At 45.3% G+C, this 20,435-nt stretch overlaps 1 protein-coding gene across 3 annotated transcripts in view; it reads left to right on the forward strand.

The window, feature by feature from the left end:
* The window catches only part of TRIM33 (tripartite motif containing 33), a 418,511-nt gene that overhangs the window by 189,561 nt on the left and 208,515 nt on the right, over positions 1-20,435 (forward strand). For 2 of the 3 annotated variants that reach the window (XM_086923290.1, XM_086923291.1), the window contains exon 11: positions 13,024-13,224. The exons of the other annotated variant lie outside the window; for it this stretch is intronic. In XM_086923290.1, coding sequence (XP_086779416.1) covers positions 13,024-13,224 — 201 coding nt within the window. The remainder of the gene's footprint in view (positions 1-13,023; positions 13,225-20,435) is intronic. 3 annotated transcript variants of the gene reach the window in all.

Genomic DNA, 20,435 nt, shown 5'->3' on the forward strand with positions numbered 1-20,435 from the left:
CTTCAGAATTTTTTTTACTATCGTTGGGTCTGGATCATCAGTGAAGGACCTCCAAAACTTTGGAGAACAATCAACAAAAATCGTAGAAAATATCACCTGAGAAGACACCAGAGGACAAGTAAAGACATAAGTCGACGAAAGAAGAGAGTGGGCATAACCCTGTCCCAGAGATCCTAGTTTTTCCATCATAAAGATAGCAGACTCTGGAATTTTGTATTCACTTCAGATAGCCCACCTTAGCAGTGGAACTAGCCGGAAGGTGATCAGGCCTTTCTGACTAATCATTTTCACCTGTCCATGTGCAAATGGGCCCTGGGCGGGAAGGAGAGGAGGTTCTGGGGGAGGGAGGTGGCGGTTGACGTCCTCTCCTGTGAGGGAAGCCCCCTTGCGTTGGAATCCTATTTTGGAGGTGTGAAGTAGTGTAAACTCACTGCCCGAGCAGGCTTTGTTTCTGACCTGAGAGCAAAGGCCAGAAACTCATCTGTGTTAGCATGCTGGCTAGGACCAGTCATTCAGCATACTAGTAGGGTTAGGTTTTCAAGGGGCACCTCTAAAGTGCCCATTGGGTGCATGTACTAATAAATCTAGCACTGGAATCCATACTTCCATAGATGTATAACTGCGTTGCCAGGTACCTTAAAATTTATTTTGCAAGATATATTCAAACATAAAAACAACCCGTGGTCCACGTATCTAACGACGCAGCAGCAACTCTAAAATTGATCTGACCTTTCTGAATACTCCTTCAATCTGCAGTAAAAAGTATAATGAAAAAAACAAACCAAATAACTCTCAAAGACCACACTTGCAAAACCGTCATTAAGAGCCCGGGCAGTATCATATAACAATGACAGCCAAGCTGGATTCCAGGTACAACCTTACCTCAATAGTACAATAGGGGAAGGTTGCCTGACCCAAATCTTGGCAGCAAGGATGCCCTCATTACACATTAAAGACTTTAACCCCAACTGGCTACTGTTTTTCAAGATAATTAAGTGTAGGCTTTCCGGCTTCAAATCGGAAACTTTTCTACATTTACTTTGTAGCTGCCCAACGTTGCTTGACTCCCGGCGATCTTTATTAAAGCCACTCTTTTTATCTAATGGTATAAGGGCATGCAATCGGGAAATTAACTGGATTTTTAGTACCATGGTGCCCTTCGAATTGGCATAAATAGGCAAATTCTTTAAAGCTGTGCCAAACTCACAACAAAGCATTGAGATGATCATGAACAGATAACTCCTGGATTTTGTACCATGGACATTAGGTATTTTAGAGTTTGGTCATTTTGCACTGTCTGAGATGGACTTGGTAAGGTATTTTATCTCTTTTATAAAAAACTCAAATTGGATCACTTATAACATACTGCAAATAGTTAAATTATCCGGAATTTAACAAACTGCTTGTATATTTTGAGTTTTTAATTTTCTTGGGTACTATGCGTTAGTCAGCTGTGAGAAAGTGCCCTCTTTCCTGCATGGTATACACCCACTTTTTGCTGAATTGCTGATGTGCTTTGACTGAGTGTGCCCTTGGCTCCTGCCAATCAGGTACCCAGGGCCTGTGTTCCTTCCCTAAAACTGCATTGAAGCGTAAACCCAATTGGCATCTCTGGCCACATGTCAGCCCCTGGTAAATGGTACCGTTGGTACCCAGGGCACTGTGACCAGAGAAGCCCCCTAAGGGCTGCAGCACTTATTGTGCCACCCTTAGAGGCCCTGTGCCCTGACACGCACACTGCCTTGGCAGACTGCGTGTCTTGGTGCAGAACAAAACCAAGAGTTGACATGGCACACATCCCTGTGTGCCATGCCCAGAAAACACTGCCCTGGCATACATCAGTCACCCCTCTAGCTGGGTGCCCTATGCCAGTGGTGAGGGTACAGGTGCATGGGCCTTGTACCCCTACAGTACCCAGGTCCATTTCTGGGCACTGTAAGTGCAGTACTGCCTTTAAGAGTATGTGGTGCTGGGAGGTTGTCATTACAAACTCCACAGCACCATAATGGCTACAATGAAGACTGAGAAGTTTGGTATCAAACTTCTCACCACATTAAACCCACACTGATTCCAGTGTGGGATTTAATGTAAAAGGCACGACAGAGGGCATCTTAGAGACCAACTCCCAGTGACGTGACTGAGTGGCTGCTGAGGCTGCCACCCCAGTCCTGTTTCTGGATTCCTGGGTCAAGAGCTTGCCGCTCTTGAGGGGCCTGAAACAATGCACATCGTGGGACGAGGTGCCAAGCCACCTCCCCTAGGATGGGCAGGGATCACGAAGGAGAAGCTTGCTTCAAAGGCATGCCGCCTTTGTGAGCCTCTCCAGACCACTTGCTGTACTCAGCAACTGGTCCCCACTGGTTCTACCCCCCACTTGGGGGGAGACCCGGCGGGAAAAATAAGTGAGGAAGAGAGGTGTGCCCACATCTTCCAACTCCACCCCTAGGGTGGGGGAGGCGAGGTGAAGCACAACCTCGAATCCCCGCAATCTTGAGGATGGGGGGACCCATCCAACCAGGGACAGGCTCCTGCCCCCCTTCCACTGGAGAGTGGTAGAATAGGGAGTGTACCCACCCCAGGGAAGGGACCCATTGGTCCCTGACCGTTACCTACCTGTCGCGCCCCTAAATGTAGTACTTAGGGGCACCCTTGAACCTTCCTTCCTCTGAACCAGCAACGACAAGAAAAGGACGAGAAGCCGTGCAGAGCTGACAAGAGGATGACGCCCACTGACTTGGCCCCAGCCCTACAGGCTGATCTCCCCTCAAACCTGCTCCTGCGAAATCCCGGCATGTCCAGCGGCCAGCAACCTCGCAAACCCCAGAGGACCTGCCTATATTCACTTCCCAAACTGTTTCTCTTGTGAACACCGGACGGTTTTTGAACTGCAGCTTCTGGTGCCAAACAGAAACTGCGAATCCAGCACACTCTGCACCTGCCGAGCCCGGCCTGTGTTTGAGTGAACAAACACCACGAGGAGGTCCTTCTAGCAATCCTGACCCGCGATCCGGCAACCCCTGTCCTGCCTCAAGCCGACCCCTGCAGCCTCAATCCAGAGGGCCACCCTACCGCAAGCAGAGCAGATAAGAAAATCCGAAGGCACCCCTGCACTCGCCACCCTACGGCCTTGTGCGCCTAACCCAGCGGTGCCTAACCATCCCTCTGCATCCCAACTTAGCCCTTGAAGTGGTTGTCACTCCTGGAAGATCCTCGTCCCTGAGCCTGCAGTGTTTCCCGGAGAATTCCTATTGAAATAAACAGGGCTCCCAACCTCAAAACAGCACGCTGCCCTAGTGCCGCTCAGGGTGCCCCTTTGGTGCTTACTTGGTCCCCAACGTGCCCGGAGCTTAACCCTAGGAGCTTTGCTCCCACAACCCTGTGGCCTGCTTGCAGCCACCACCATCCGGAGTCCCCCTATCGGATAACATTGGGCCTCAACACTCTGCGCCCGGCCGTCCGAGTGCCGCTGAGGGTGAAACAACAGTGCATCACTGACCCTGGAAGACCCCTGAGTCTAACCTCAGGACACTAACTCAAAAGACCGATTACTTACTTGGAAACCAATGGGATAACTTTGGCACTTTTTCTCCCAAAAAAGTGTTGACTTTTGAAAACTGCAAATATTCCTAAAAAATCAGCCGAATAACCAACACACATATTCTCAACTGTTTTCAGGAAATTTCCCAGTGCTGAATCCAGGATCCAACACTGAGTAAGAAAAAAATAATAACCCGACTTACCTGCTAAGAGAATTTCCTCCCATAGGATAACATTGGTGATTCTATGTGAAAAAGTTACTAAGTGGCAACTTTTGAAATACAATAATATTCCTTAAAAAAACGTACCTTTAACCAAAAAGCAATTACTCCCCTGTGTTCAGGAAATGTCCTAGGACTAAATCCAGGATCCAGTCCTGTGTTCGCAAAAGTAATCTGAAAAGTAATTAACTGCATTTTACTTAAAAAGCCCACTCAATTGAATGTACTATACCTGCAATGTGTTGCATACTGTAACCAAAACCAGTACAAGTTACACTTCTATTGAACTGTGCTCATACAAGTAATTTACTACTGAAAAGTGTTTATGCTTACCTGCACCAGGCTTGTTTGGTTCTAGAAATAAAACCGTATATTTTTTATACAAAACAATTGGCCTAGAATTCAGTTCTTGAGTGTGTGAGACCATTTGCTGTACATCAAATCCTTTACACTGTCCTCTGATACTGCCTTACTGCTCGACCAAGCTACCACTTTAGCGAGTAAGGTTCTATCCAACTTTAACCTCTGCCAAACCTCTGGAGACCCTTGGACTCTATACACACTGTACCTCACTTTAGTGCAGTATATATGAGCCAGTTTCTTACATCATCTTACAAGGTATTGCAGAGAATTACCATTCTCTTTGTCATTTTGTATATTTTGTCTTTTAAAAATTTTTTTTGTATTGTCATGGTTTTAAGTAATCTATACAATAAACTTTGCATACAGGATAACACTGGAATCTGGGTGGGCTTATTAATTCGAGGTGTTTGATACCAAACAATTTTTGTTTCAGTGAAGCCATCGTGTAGCTATGGAACCAGTTTTTGACCAGTGGCCAGCACATGTATTTAAAATGGCTTCCTGATACTTGCACTGGCAGTAATTCGACTGACCATCACAGGGACATATCTACTCATGTAGAATAGTGTACCCTGCCTTGGGGCATTAAGACCTGCTGTAGGGGTGACTTGCAAATATGACATGCAGTGTTAGGGGACATTGCATGTTTTCACTTTTATCTGCACCAAGACACGCAGCCGGCAACGGCACTTTGCATGAGCTTAGTGATGGGTCCCTTCAGTTGGCACTATTTGTGATGTCGCCCTTAGGCACCCTCTTTAGCCTCTTTGCCACAGGTACCAGGGGTACCATTTACTAGGAGTGCTAAAGGTATTGCCAATTTTGGAAACAATTGTACATTTTTGGGAAATGGATCAGACTTTAAGGACCTGGTTATTGGGAACTCAGTGATTTTCTAGTCAAAATTGTATCTATTACCAGGCAAGAAGAGGGTGTGCCCATGTCAAAAAGGGCACTTTAATACAGTGACCAACACCAAGACCCTTGCCTATTCTGATAACCTGTGAGAACTAAATATCTTTCTGTTAGAGGACTCTAACCTGCTGTTCACATAAAATAAGCTAGGCCTAATGTTTTTGTAATATATTTTCGTAATACTAAAGAATGCCTCAAACTTTGGCCAATTGCCTTATTTCCCCAACAAAAAGGGCTTATTGGCCTAGAGGGAGTCCGACCTCAGGAAAAAACAAAAACAAAATGTAAAGTCAAGGAAATTTGAGTTATCGCAATTATTTGTAGATTGTGGGCAGCATAACCCTTGCAGATAATTGTTCTCTGATGGAAGTGGTCCTTGTACCCATAGTCAGCTACTTTTAGTGGCTTTCAATTTTTAGAGCATGCTTTGCAATCCATATTTTTCCTTGTGTGTAAATATTTCTACAGAAAGATCATTGGGCATAGAGAAACCAGTTACTTTTCATAGAGGGTTCCCTTCAGAAAGGCAATTAAATGTGCAGTTAGTAGGATGTTTTTCAGTCTTCTGACATTTCTTTTAATGCTGTCTTGTATCTCAGCTGTGAAGCGCTTAGGTTTGTTCATATATGTTCGAGGCATATGAGCTGCAGATTACACACTGTGCAAAGATCGCCACCTAGTGTTGGGCCCGGATGTTTGCAGTTTGTTGTTCTGAAAAGTTCTTTGGAAGTCAAAAGATAGGTGACTCCTCCTTTGGACCACATTGCGCATCGGCTCCATCCTCAGACTGTTTTATCCGCCATCAGGCTCGGATGAGTTTCCTGCGCTCCACTTTGGAACCAAATTTCCTTTGACGCGCAATCCTCGCCCGGTTCGACGGTATTGTCTCCATCGCGATCCACATCAACGCGATTCTTCAACAGTCTTCGATTCCGGTCGTAAGCGAAGGCCTTCTAGGCCTCATCTTCTCGCTCATGGAAAGGACGCCATTCAAGAAGTGTCCTCAATGTGGTTCGAAGTTTCCCCACACCGATCTACATGAGATGTGCAACCTTTGCCTCTCACCGGAGCACGAGGCCGAAGACTGTTCTGCTTGTGCCTCTTTCCGCTCCAAGAAGACGATTCGGGACCGACTAGCTCGAAGAACAATGGCTCGCTCGCCAGCTTTGAACCCACGCAACATCTTTGGAGAGGGCGTCGACGTGCCAGAACACCAGCACGCCGAAGAAAGCTCCAGCTCTTCTGATGCCGAAGACTCAGATGTCGAGGACATCGCTCCAGCTCAACGGGTCGTAAGTAAGACAGTCGACCCCAACCCTTCCTCGACACCCTCAAAAAGGCTTCGGTCACACCCTCACCTTCGGGCCCCGGTGCACACTGAGAGACTGCTTCCCACACCCTGCCTTCCGGCCCGGCAAAGAAGCCTACTAAGCCTTCAGGCGGCTTGGGCTCGAGGTAGCCTATTCCCGGTGCCGATCCGATACCGACACCAAATAAGAAGCCATCTTCCTCAACCACGCCAACCGTTGCTCCGACACCTAAGCACTCGGCGCCTAAGACTGGCAGTGGCTCATCCATGCCGAAACCTCACTCGGAGCAGAGTAAAAAAAAACACCTAAATGCCCCGACTCACACGCTTCAGGGCCAAAGAAACACCCGGAACCGAAAAAACATGTTCAGGTAAAAGACATTTCAAAAGGTCACACTTCTAAACCAAAAGATCTAGACCATCTACAGACTTTGTGCCGAAAAAACCCCCAGAACCGAAAACTTTGACGCCAAAGGATCTGCCCTATACAGAAGAACTTTATACACCAGGTGCTCCCCAAAAAACTCTTGTTAAAGACCATAAGACTGGCCAACTAGCTCTTAGCTTCAATAAGAGACCACTAGAAGCGCCAGCACCTCCTCCTCCAAAAAAGAGACATTGCAACCTCTCCATTAAGGGTCCCTTCTCCACCACCTCCCCATACTGTTCCTCCTCCTACACCACACCATTCTCCTACACCATCCACTAATTCAGATGATAATGTGGATACAGACTCTGATGACACAGGTGGGGGTGCACATGACCCATCAGGGACCAATAGTCCCCCCTCAGTCACCTAATCCATGGGATGATTACAACACCCCTGATGTGCCTTATGTCCCACAAGACGACATATACCCTTCTAGACCATCCCCACCAGAGGACACTATAGGTTTTACCTACTAGTCCAAAGAGCTGCCCAGTACCATGGGGTTGACATGCTGTGGAGGAAGATTTTCTTTTAGATACTTTTGATAACACACAAAGGTCTACTGCCATTTTGCCAATGCTTAAAGGCGTCATTGAGCACGCAATAGAGGTTTTTAAAGATCCCGTCAGGGCTCGGGTCCTCCCCCCTCGCATTGAGAAGAAATATAAAGCTGCCCCTACAGACCCTGTTTACATCAAAGGTCCAGCACCACTAGATTCTTTAGTAGTGTCTAATGCACGTAAACGTGCTAATTCACAAACATCAGGTGAGGCCTCCCCACCAGAAAAAGAATCTTAGCTCCTTGACGCCTATGGTAAACGAACCGAGTCACAGGCAGTTAACATTTGGCGCATTGCCAATACCCAAGCGTTGTTTGCAAGATATGACATGGCACATTATGACGAGCTGGAGTCTATAATGCAGCATCTACCAGACAAATATAAAAATAGGGCCAATTAACTCATACAGGAAGGTAAAAATATTACTAATACTTCCATTCATTATGCCCTAGATGCTGAAGATTCGACCTTAAGGGCAATAAATACCAGTACCCTTTTGCGGAGACATGCCTTGCTACGTATTTCAGGTTTTAAACCTGAGGTACAAAATTCCATCCTCAATCAGCCATTTGATGAGACACATTTATTTGGCCCTAATGTTTGTGTCTTTAGAAAAGATGAAAAAAGACACGTATCCATCAAAATCGATGGGAGCCTTGCAGCTGTGACCTCCCAGACGTTCTTTTCATCGCTCATCATACAGAGGCAACACAAGAGGCTACTCCTCCGAAAGCCTCTCCACTTCCTAAAAAACCCCATGTCAATTCACATACACTAAGGGCTACCTCAGAGGTGGTTACAGGGGTAACAACAACCAAGGCAGAGGCAAAACCAATAATTCCTGCTCTGCCTCCACCCCTACCCAATGACTTTCTCCCCCTTCCCCCCCACCCAATGACTTTCTCCCCCTTCCCCCCAACATTCCACTCCTGTGGGGGGAAGACTGCATCAATTCCTTCCTGCCTGGATCAACATCACATCAGACAGGTGAGTGCGACATATTATTCAGTCGGGTCACTGTCTAGAACTAACATCTACCCCCCCCAAACATACCACCCAAACAGCGTCCAATATCGCAAGAACATCTGTCTCTGTTAAAGCAAGAAGTAATGTCTCTGCTAGAAAAAATAGAACCAGTTCCTTTGCACCAACAAAACAAGGGGGTTTACTACCTATATTTTCTTATTCCAAAAAAGGACGGCTCTCTAAGGCCTAATCTGGACCTCAGACCGCTAAACATATACATAGTCTGACCATTTTCACATGGTCACAATCCAACAAGTCCTTCCTCTCCTGTTACAAAGCGACCTCCTTGCTACTCTAGGTCTCAAGGATGCATACTTCCACATTCTCATTCATAAGGCTCACAGGAAGTATCTCAGATTTATAATAGACGGGCAGTACTATCAATTCAAAGTACTCCCATTCGGAGTCACAACAGCACCAAGAGTATTCACCAAGTGCCTAGCAGTAGTGGCAGCACATTTACGAAGACAGCACATACATGTCTTCCTGTACCTCCACGACTGGCTCATAAAAGCCAGCTCATACAACCAGTGTGTGGAACACACTCACGCCACAATCCAACTCCTTCACAACTTGGGGTTTACAATAAACCACACCAAGTCCCATCTGCAACCATCCAAAGTACAACAGTACCTCAGTGCTAAAATAAACACCTCAACAGCGCTAGCTTATCCCACTCCAGTAGGATAGCCAGCATGCAAACCCTTCTCACAAAGTTTCAGCCACAACACTCCCTTCCAGCAAGAGTGTTGATGCAACTCATAGGGATGATGGCATCTTGCATTTTCATAGTGCCCCATGCAAGACTTCAAATGCGTCCTCTACAAGAGTGCTTATCACGTCAATGGAACCAGGCTCAAGGTCAATTAACAGACCTAGTGTCGGTGGACGGTCGGACTCATCGCTCTCTGCAGTGGTGGAACACCAAAAATCTCTCCAAGGGACGACCATTCCTAGAACCAGTAGCTCAGATAATCTTGACAGAGGACGCATCGCTCTCCGGCTGGTGGGCCCACCTGCTGCAGCACACAATGCAAGACAGGTGGACACCACAACAAAAGGTACTCGATATCAATCACCTGGAGTTACTAGCTATATTCCTAGCACTGAAAACTTTCCAAAAACAAGTATCAAACAAAGCTGTGTTAGTCCGCACGGACAACATGACAGCCATGTACTACATTCAGAAACAGGGCAGAACACACTCCCTGCAACTTTCTCGACTAGCTCCGGACATATGGCTTGGCTATACCTCAAAACCTATTCCTTCTAGCCCAACATGTTCCAGGAGTACAAAACACCATAGCAGATCTGTTAAGTCGTTAGACACAGACCCACAAGTGGGAATTTCATATGCAAGTTCAACCATTCTTTCAGATGTGGGGACAACCTCAGATAGACATCTTTTCTACTCATGAAAACGCCAAATGCCCAAGCTTCACCGCCAGATATCCACACCCACTGTCCAAAGGCAATGCAATATGGATGAACTGGTCAAACAGATTTGCGTACGCTTTTCCACCTCTACCACTCATGCCACTAGTAGTACGCAAACTACAGCAGCATTCTCTAACCCTCATCCTAGTTGCTCCAACGTGGGCCAGCCACCCGTGGTACAAAACACTGCTACAACTGTCTGTGGTACCGCACCAAAAATGATACCGGTCTCCACACCTTTTAACACAGAACCATTGAGAGATCAGGCACCCGGACCCAGCTCAGCTCAACCTAGCTATTTGGCTCCTGAGGTCTTAGAATTTGGATATTTTAACCTTCCTCCAGACTGCATGAATGTCATAAAAGAAGCTAGATGCCCTACCACTAGAGCATGCTATGCAGCCAATTGCAAACACTTCATTATATATTGTCACAACAATAATATTAACCCCTTAGACGTGTCTATTCAACACATCATAGGATACTTACTGCACCTCCAAAGATGTAACTTAGCCTACACGTCTATTAGACTGTATCTTGCTGCAATAGCATCATATCTGCAAAACAGACAGCATCTATCTCTGGTCAGAGTGCTTGCAATTAAAAACTTTATGGAAGGTCTTAAGAGAATAATTTCTCCCAGTGCCACCTTCACCTGTGTGGAATTTAAACGTTGTTCTCACAAGGCTAATGGGACCTCCCATCGAACCATTACATAAATGTGAAGTACAATTTTTAACATGGAAGGTTGCGTTCCTAGTAGCTATTACTTCTCTGCGAAGAGTTAGTGAACTACAAGCACTAACAATTCAAGAACCCTTTTTGCAAATGCATCTTAATAAGGTTGTTCTTCGTACTAATCCAAAATTCCTGCCCAAAGTAATTTCTCCCTTCCACCTCAATCAATCTGTGGAACTGCCAGTTTTCTTCTCGCAGCCAGACAGTAGCAGAAAGAGCTCTTCATACCCTAGATGTCAAAAGAGCATTGCTATACTACATCGAGAGGACACAACCCTTTCGTAAGACAAAACCACTTTTTCTGTCTCACCACCGCACAAGAGTAATCCCATTTCAAAATCTGGGATAGATAGATAGATGGATTGTGAAATGCATACAGATTTGTTACCACAAAACTAAACGTACGTTATCTGTTTCTCCTAAAGCCCATTCTACAAGAAAAATAGGGGCTTTAATGGCATTTTTAGGGAACATTCCCTAGATGACCTCTGCAGAGCAGCTACATGGTCTACACCGCACACTTTCATAAAACACTATTGTGTAGATGTGCAAACCAAACAACAAGCTAATGTGGGCCAGGCTGTTCTCAAAACATTATTTCAAACTACTGCAACATATAGGGGTGGTTGTCGCTGAGAGTGGGTCCTGCTATACAATCTAAGCACATTGTGTAATCTGCAGCTCATGTGCCTCGAACCGAAAATGCTACTTACCAGTATGCATCTGTTCTTGGCATGTAGAGCTGCAGAGTTACACTCGCCCACCCACCTCCCCTTGTCTGTTCCAGTATTATCGAAATTAGATACTGATTACTGATTTCATGCAAAGCTCCATCATTTCCCTAATGGCGAAAAACAATCTGAGGATGGAGCCAAAGGAGGAGTCACCTATCTCGTGACTTCCAAAGAACCTTTCAGGACAACAATAAACTGCAAACATCCGGGCCCAACACTAGGTGGCGATCTATGCACAGTGTGTAACTCTGCAGCTCTACATGCCAAGAACCGATGCATACGGGTAAGTAGCATTTTCCTTTCCTCCCGCTTGTTAGAGGCATTCCTGTTTTATATTTTTACAGTTACTTACTTTTAGAACTTTTTGAATTTTGTTAAAAAGAATGAAATGTTATTTCAGGAAGCTTTGATTACTGGTAAGTTGCTTACGCTTTGAAGTCCTAAGCCTGTTTATATTTTGTCCACTTGGGCTTTGGTAATGATTGCGGGTTTTGTTCATGATTAATAATTTGGGAATAGCCTTATTTTCTGGGACCTGAAGTCCTTGTACTTGCTATCTGAAAATGTTTTTTAATGGCTACCCTGAGGTCCTCTCAATCTTGAAAACTGGATATGAGAAAGATAGGATATGACTATTAACAAAGGGGCAGTTTAAACGTGTGAACTGCATCAGCACCTTGAATCAGGATAGATTGGGCTCATGGCCATGCATGTAGTGAAACTCCTGTCCATAATTACATTTCTCAAACACTGCATTAATTGGAGGTAGCTGTATAAACAACAGAGGGAAATAATCTGCTTTATGCTGGTTTAGTAGATACAAACTGGTACATGTGTAAGAAAGGGCCAAAATCACACACTACATTGTCTTTATCATTCACCAGTTTCCTTATTCTTGTGGTGTGCTGAAGTCCTTGTGATTTGTGCTTATGATAAAACAGCATTGACCTTGTGCACCAGGGTGTTAATACCATTCTTTGGATGAGTTGAGAGTGATCGTAAAACCATAATTTTTACTTATCTCTCGCTCCAAACAAAATTCAGGAGGGAGATGTCCAGACTTCTTTAGTGATTTGTGGGACTTCATCTCAGAGTACATATGTTACTCAGTAGAGTAGACAGGAGCATTTAATTTCAGGGCAAGGTAAGGTCACATTCTTCGACTTAAGTGGTAGGTAGGTGTAAGACCACAAAAGTGAGTTAATACATTTCCACCCCCATCTTTGTCCTTCAAAATGTCTGCTAAATTTAGATAAGAAACAGCAGCGTGTCTGAGGTGAGGTGTCTTGAAAGGCATAGCTTTATCTGTGCAGAACCCTTTCCCCTTACAAAATCAGAGAGGAGACCAAACATAGTTTCTGTCCATAGGAAGGTGTAGCTGCACATGTATTCATCAGTCTAACTAAGGTAAAGAAAAAAAGTAAGTATTTCAGACCTTCACCCCCCCCCCCCCCCCCCCCCCCTCTTCAGACGTAAGCTGTGTAATTTGTGACGACCACATTTTAATTTTTGTTATGGTTCTGTTTTACAAAACCATTATAAACCCTTGATCACTCATACTGTCCTACAAGATAACATTGCAAAATCACACACATATATAGGCTTTCATTATACATATGTAATATGAATGCTCACTTTTCAAACCCTCTTAAAAACAATTTTTAACAATTTACATGAATTAAGTGTTAGTTGGTGGTACCGAACATAAATATATATAACATTGGTGCCTTACTTTTTTTTTCTCTTCCAACAGCATTCTAACCCAGGTCACGCAGGGCCTTTTCCAGTTGTATCAGTCCACAACAACACTATAAATCCAACTAGCCCAACTACAGCAACCATGGCAAATGCGAACCGTGGTCCAACCAGCCCATCTGTTACAGCTATAGAATTGATTCCATCAGTAACAAATCCAGAGAACCTTCCTTCTCTGCCAGACATTCCACCCATACAGGTTAGTAGGTCAGAGAATTTTCCTTCTGCCTGACACAATGTTTCAAGTGTGTTTCAGGTGTCCTGTTGTCCTAATTAAGAGTGCTTTATATCCTGTGTATTTTGCAGTAGTGTTCTGTAGTTTATTTCAACTCCACGTAGCCAAAAAAGCAACCCACTACATGTTTGGGTAAAGCAAAGAATATTTTGTTTATGAAGCAGGCGTTTGTGTTTTTTCATCCTTGCAGAGGTTTGTAATTATTTTAATGGCAACACTAGTAAGCTCAGGAATGCTGTGGATGTTTTGGCAATTGAGTGGATTTTGATACAGAAACAAAATACTATTGTCCTCTCCCTACTTTCTGTTGTCGGTTTGGGATTCTATCTAGAGGCTGTAATAGAAATTATTAGATGACTGATTATACATTTAAAACAGTTGCTATTCCACTGGTTTCTTGATCTTCTTTAACCTTAACGGTTATAAAATGTAGCCATATGTGCATTGACATCAGTACAGATTCCCAACCCATCAGTTTACCAGTATGGATTACCTTATGTTATGTAGAAAGGGACTTGAATGTTCCATCTGCTCCATTGTAATATTTTCTTTTTTAGTGGTTTTAGTTATGTTTTTCCTCTAGTTTGTATGTGAAAGTTTGTTAAAGGTAGAGTTTATTTGAATTCAACAGGTAGAGACCTATCCCTACACTTTAAAAAAAAGCTTTTCTTTAGCTTGATGAAAATAATTTTTTGTTGCTGTAGCTTTTGGTGCATCCCTTTAGTTTCACCTGGTTCATATACCAGCACACACTTGTTGAACCTCACCATTGGCTATTTTTTTTTTTTTTAGATTGCTCAAACTGAACATTGTCAAATTGCCTCAGCTAAATCTCACTTGATTTAATATTAAAATCTTGTCAACTACAATATAAAGCCTCAACAGTGAGGGCAGGCACATTCTTTTTATCCCCCTCTCAAAAACAAAAGCATAAACATTGTTCACAACATTTCCAATTCTGCACTTCACATTTTTTTTGTTGTTTTAATATTTGCCCCTTAGAAAGAAGCTTGAAATGCATTGACTTGTTGATATTACAGAGGAAACCGATGAGGTTCACGGCGAAAAGATGAAATAACTTAGGCTGAGTTGAAATAAAGAATTTTATTTTGTACTAAGACGCTTGATCAAAGTTGTTCTTTGAATGTCTGAACTTAACATTTCTGTTTATGAAACAAAAGACTGTAGCTCTACAAATGTAGCCTGCCAGAGGGAAATCAACCCTGGGCAAAGTCGAATCTGCAATTCGTGCGGCATACCAGCGGACCCCTTGATCGACTGAAGGCGGTTTTGAAAGCAGACATCACCGACCGCGGCAGCGGCAACCTTTGATGCCTCCTTAGTTTCCATGGATACATGTCCACAGCCTTAAATACAACTACGGCTGACCCATGCGGCAGCTCTGATCCACTTGAATTATACTTCTATGATCTGGCATCGACACTACCGGTCATCATGACTCCCCATTTTTGGAGCCAGACGGCCCAATTCCAGTGAGGATTTCCTCACAGATACCGGATGCCCCTTCCCACCACTGTCCTGATAAAGACTCCGTTCTAAGGACCTATCGACACCTAGCACCATGTTTGGGGTTGAAACGTCGACAACTTTCCTTCCCCCATACTGGCCTGCGCTATCCAAAATTGAGGACATTTATGTATGCGCAATGAGCATGGTTATGTCGGAATATTCATTGGACATTTACTTGTTCTTCTCACAGTTGGCTCTTTGGTGTGGCCAACAAGGAATAATCGTTGTGAAGCTAACGACCAGCCTCTCCCATCTTGTTTACTCAGGATATTTTGCACATATTTTTTCTTCACATGCACTTTATCCTATTCTCACACCTTGGGGCACGAATGTTACTATATCTAAATGTGATAATGATATATGGCATTTTTTACGTATTGTGATTAAATAAGTGTGTTTACTTCATACATTTTTCTGTGTGTATTTACATGTATGATTATTACATTTTGCCTTTGTCATAAAGACTGAATACTGGGACCCCTTTATACGTACGACAGTGGCCATGTATCACTGGAGGAGGCTGATGCAGAAAGCCTCTGAAAAACGAATGCTAAAGAAGTTACACATTTTTTAGATCCTTCTGCCAACTCTTTAGTGCTGCCAGACAAACTGTTATTGCCAGCACCCGTAGTTTTATGGAGCATAAGGTTTGCGCATATCAATGCTAAAAAGTGTTGCCTTTAACAATGCTCGTTTTGCTTCAAGAGTTAGATATAGAAGATTCTTATGTTGCTGTCAAGTGGCCGGAGCCACCTGTATGAGCCAGGCTTCACCGAGTACTGTGTTAACATATAGATTAGTTTTGCTCATGAGATGCCTTTTAAGGGGAAGCAGTAGGAGTGGAGGAATTGACTCTTAATAAGAAGCCTATCTCAATGGTAAATCTACTAGAAAAGCTTACCCATTGTAAAGGAAATTCAGTGAAGGAACTAAAATGTCTAAAGAGGAAGGCTTATCGGATAACACATACATTAGGTGCACAGTTTTCTGCCCTTCATTTATCAATATATTGTGAGTTCACCTCAGTAAAACCAGTTGCAATAAATATGTAGCTTTTAAAAAGCAGCACAAGCGTTTTGAGAAATGGTTGTGTACCTGCTCACTTGCCTAATTCGCTGCTGACATGGACATTTTGATGGTTACTTCCAGATTCCTCACTTTGGCACCAAGCTGGATCAAGAGAATATTCTTAGCTATTCTCTCACACATCTGTAGGTGGTGTTGTGCAGCTCTATGTCAAGCACTTATCCATTCATAGCCACTACCTCTGAGCACTAACATCCGTAGGTGTCTTGGGCGACAGGAACACCCACAGAAGTTAAAGCAAAAAGAAAAAGTGAATAAATATGTGGCCAGATCTGCCTATTTATCATTCACTCCTCCTGGCGAGGTGCACTTTTTAGTTTTGCATATTTCCTCGCTGGTGTTGCTCCTAGAAGAGGGAGAGGCACCACCAACATTTTTTTAATGTTGTGGGGGAGCTGCAGAGAGTGCAGCAGCCCCTCAGAAACATTAAAAAAGAAAAAGCAATCTCAAGTTACTATAAGAAATGCCCTAAAGTAACTATATTTGGTAGAGACATCTAGCCGCAGAGGGAGTTGCTACTCCCTATCGATGTCCCCATTAGATGTTACATCAACAGAGGCCTTATAATCCCCACGCCAACATCAGTTCCTTCTTTCCATGCTTGCAACATGGATCCCGATTGGTTAAGGGCTGTTTTTTCAGTCCAATCGCGACGTCTTGTCTAGAGAACCGCGTGCTTTTTCCAGTGATTTTGTCAGGGTTTAAACCCTGCCGAACTTGTGGCAGACAAATGTCTATCACGGATCCGCATACTGTCCGTATGTGGTGCCTTCTCAGAACATTACGACTCAGAGGACTGCGGTTCCTGCTAGCGTCTTCGACCAAAGGCATTGAAAGAGCGCCATATGAAACAACTGGCGGCACGCTTTTCTGAAACAATGCACCATTGTCAATCTTCACCGAAGTCTAAGCACCAGTTGCATCCTCCTCGACCTCTCCGCGGCATTCGACACGGTCTGCCACCGCACCCTAGTACAGCGCCTCAGCAACATCGGAATCCAGGACAAGGCGCTGGAATGGATCATCTCCTTCCTCGACGGAAGAACACAGAGAGTCCGCCTACCACCGTACAAGTCAGAGGCCTCCGAAGACATCTGCGGCGTCCCTCAAGGATCATCTCTGAGCCCCACCCTCTTCAACATCTACATGAGCCCCCTCGCGGCCATCGTACGCAAACACAACCTCAGCATAATCTCCTACGCCGACGACACCCAGCTGATCCTCTCCCTGACCAACGACCCCGCCTCCGCCAGAGCCAACCTGCACGAAGGGATGAAAGAGGTAGCCGAGTGGATGACTACCAGCCGCCTGAAACTGAACTCTGACAAGACGGAGGTCCTCATCCTGGGCTCTTCCCCCTCCGCCTGGGACGACTCCTGGTGGCCTCCCGCCCTGGGCACCGCACCCAAACCGACAGACCATGCACGCAACCTGGGCTTCATCCTGGACTCCTCCCTCTCCATGACCAGGCAAGTCAACAACGTCTCCTCGGCGTGCTTCAACATCCTACGCATGCTACGGAAGATCTTCTGGTGGATCCCCACCGAGACCAGGAAGACCGTCACCCAGGCCCTCGTCACCAGCCGACTGGACTACGGCAACGCCCTCTACGCCGGTACCACCGCCAAGCTCCAGAAGAGACTCCAGCGGATCCAGAACGCCTCAGCCAGACTCATCCTCGACATCCCACGAACCAGCCACATCACCGGACATCTGAGAGACCTTCACTGGCTCCCTGTCAAAAAAAGAATCACCTTCCGCCTCCTCACCCACGCACACAAAGCCCTACACGACCAAGGCCCGAGCTACCTCACCAGCCGGATCAACTTCTACGCTCCCAAACGCCACCTCCGATCAGCCAACCACGCCCTCGCCGCCGTCCCCCGCATCCGAAGAGCGACTACAGGAGGAAGGTCCTTCTCCTACCTGGCCGCCAAGACCTGGAACTCCCTCCCTCCCGACCTGCGCCTGACCCAAGACCACCTCTCCTTCAGGAAGAAGCTGAAGACCTGGCTGTTCGAGCAGTAGCGCCCCCCAGCGCCTTGAGACCCTACGGGTATGTAGCGCGCTCTATAAGTGTCATTGATTGATTGATTGATTGAGGAGTTATTCGGGTGAGGAGTCTCCTCCGTCTACGTCCAGGAAAGCTCCCAAGAACCCAACGGTCAAAACGTAAGTCTAATGCCGTCTCCTAACCATAGGTTGAGGAGCAATACCAGGAGTGTACCCTGTGCCTCCCTAATTATCTTAAAGCCATGGCGACTCTAACCCAAATGCGGGAATATTATGTTCGAGGTACATGAGCTGCAGATCACATGCTTTGCATGCTCCTTCCATCTAGTGTTGGGTCTGGATGTTTGCACTTTGTTTTTGTTCGAATGAGTCTTTTCCAGTCACGAGGTAGGTGACTTCTCCTTTCTGTGATAGTGCGCATGCACATCAACTCCACTGTTAAATTGTTTTTTTCCGCCATCAGATTCGGATTGCTGCTCTCCGGTTCAGCACTGTTTCTCTGGTTCCCTTCGACACGTAATCCACTACCCTCTACAGTATTGTTTCTCGATCCCTACTCTCCGCGTATTGTTTCGAACCAAAAATCTTCAGTCTGAAAACTCGTGGAGGGCCGTATGGCCTACTTTGCTGCACTCGCTAGCAGTCGATGGAGCGGACTCCATTCAAGCTCTGTTCCTGGTGTTACGCCAAGTTTCTGCGCACTGGGTTGCACGAAGTGTGCAATCTCTGCTTGTCATTGGAACACAACGTGAAAGACTGTGACTCGTGCCAATCGTTTGGATCGAACAAGACGCTCTGTGACCGTCTGACTCGACGCCACGAAAGGCAACAACAAGGCGGCTCCGTACTGGACATCTTCGGAGAAGATTAGGACCAAGAACACGCTCAAGGAGCCGAGTAATATTGTGTCCCAAGCCGACTCCGACATTGAAGAAGAGGAGCAAGTTACACCGGGTCAAGATACTGCGAGTACAGCAACCCCTTTGCCCCAACAACCAAAACCTAAAAAGGCTCTGGCCCTTCCTCTGCCTGCGGGCCAAAGTCTGCATCGAGAAAGAGTTTCAATCACCCCTCCGCAGGCCGGGCACTGAAACACGAAAAAAAGCCTTCCGGCTAGGGACCGAGTCGTCCCCCTAGCAGCATCCGCCATCTTTGTCCAAGCCTAAATCTTCGGTGCTGAAGAGTTAGGAGCCGAAACTCTCAAAGCCGAAAACTACAACTAAAGAGAAAGACTGCAACAAAAGATTTTCGCTTCGATGTTACACCTCCTGATCCAAAACAAAAAGAAGTGGTTATAAATCCAGATACTGGACATATCCATTCCAAATTACCTGAAAAAGGGAAATTGGCACATCAGGATGAGCTACCTCTAATGAAAAGGAATATGCGTACAAACCCATCACCGCCTAATATTCCACCTCCTTCACCTACTGATCCTCACCTACTTATTACTCCCACTAATCCACCACTATCGCCTGACCCACAGGATGAGGGGGGATGGGGATGGCAAAAGACCACAAGATGCTGATCCAGATACAGACACTGACCCTGATATTTATCCATCAAGGCCATCACCTCCTGATGATAATATAGGCTATATTGAGCCTCTTCATAGGGCTCCTCACTATCATGGGGTGGAATTACATGAAGAAACTTTAGAGGGGGACTTCTTATTCGAGACATTAAGCTCCACTCAAAAAAACACACGCACTTTACCAATGCTTAAGGGGATGCTTAAGCATACAGATGAGGTTTTCAAAGACCCTGTCAGGACAAGAACAATCACACCAAGGGTTGAGAAAAAATATAAACCAGCACTTACTGAACCTGTTTACATCAAAGGTCAATTGCCCTTAGACTCTTTGGTGGTGTCTAATGCTTGTGAAAGAGCAAATTCACAAACCGGTGAGGCCCCTCCTCCTGATAGAGAGTCCAAGGTAATTGATGCCTCTGGTAAAGGGTAGCTTCTCAGGCAGCTAATTACTAGCGCATTGCCAACGCTCAGGCTTTGCTAACCAGATATGATAGAGCTCATTATGAAGAGATGGAAAAACATATCCAATATCTGCCTTTTGAGCATAAAGCTAAGGCAAATGATCTCATACAAGAACGAAAACTCATTACCAATTTCCCCATCAAATGTGCATTAGATGCAGCAGACACAGCAGCACGTGCAGTAAACACAAGTGTCTTGCTATGCAGACATGCATGGTTAAAAATATCTGGTTTCAAGCCTGAGATACAGGCCACCATTCTTAACCCTTTCGATGCTGATGACGAGCTCAGCTTGTCATCACCCACGGGTGTCGTGTGCTGATGACGAGCTGAGCTCGTCATGAATAATGGAAAATGAGCATATCCAGCACAGCGCAAAAATCCCCGCAGCAGCCATGTGGTTAATCAACCTTTTGACAAGGAACACCTATTTTGGCCAGCAGTTGACACCTCGCTGGAGAAAATTAAAAAAGACACTGAGGTCGCAAAGTCCATGGGGGCTTTACAATTACCTGCTAGTAGAGGTTCTTTTCGCCGCTCCTTTTACAGGG

The sequence above is a fragment of the Lissotriton vulgaris genome, chromosome 5 (genome assembly GCF_964263255.1).
Source record: "Lissotriton vulgaris chromosome 5, aLisVul1.2, whole genome shotgun sequence".
In the NCBI taxonomy this organism is placed as follows: domain Eukaryota; kingdom Metazoa; phylum Chordata; class Amphibia; order Caudata; family Salamandridae; genus Lissotriton; species Lissotriton vulgaris.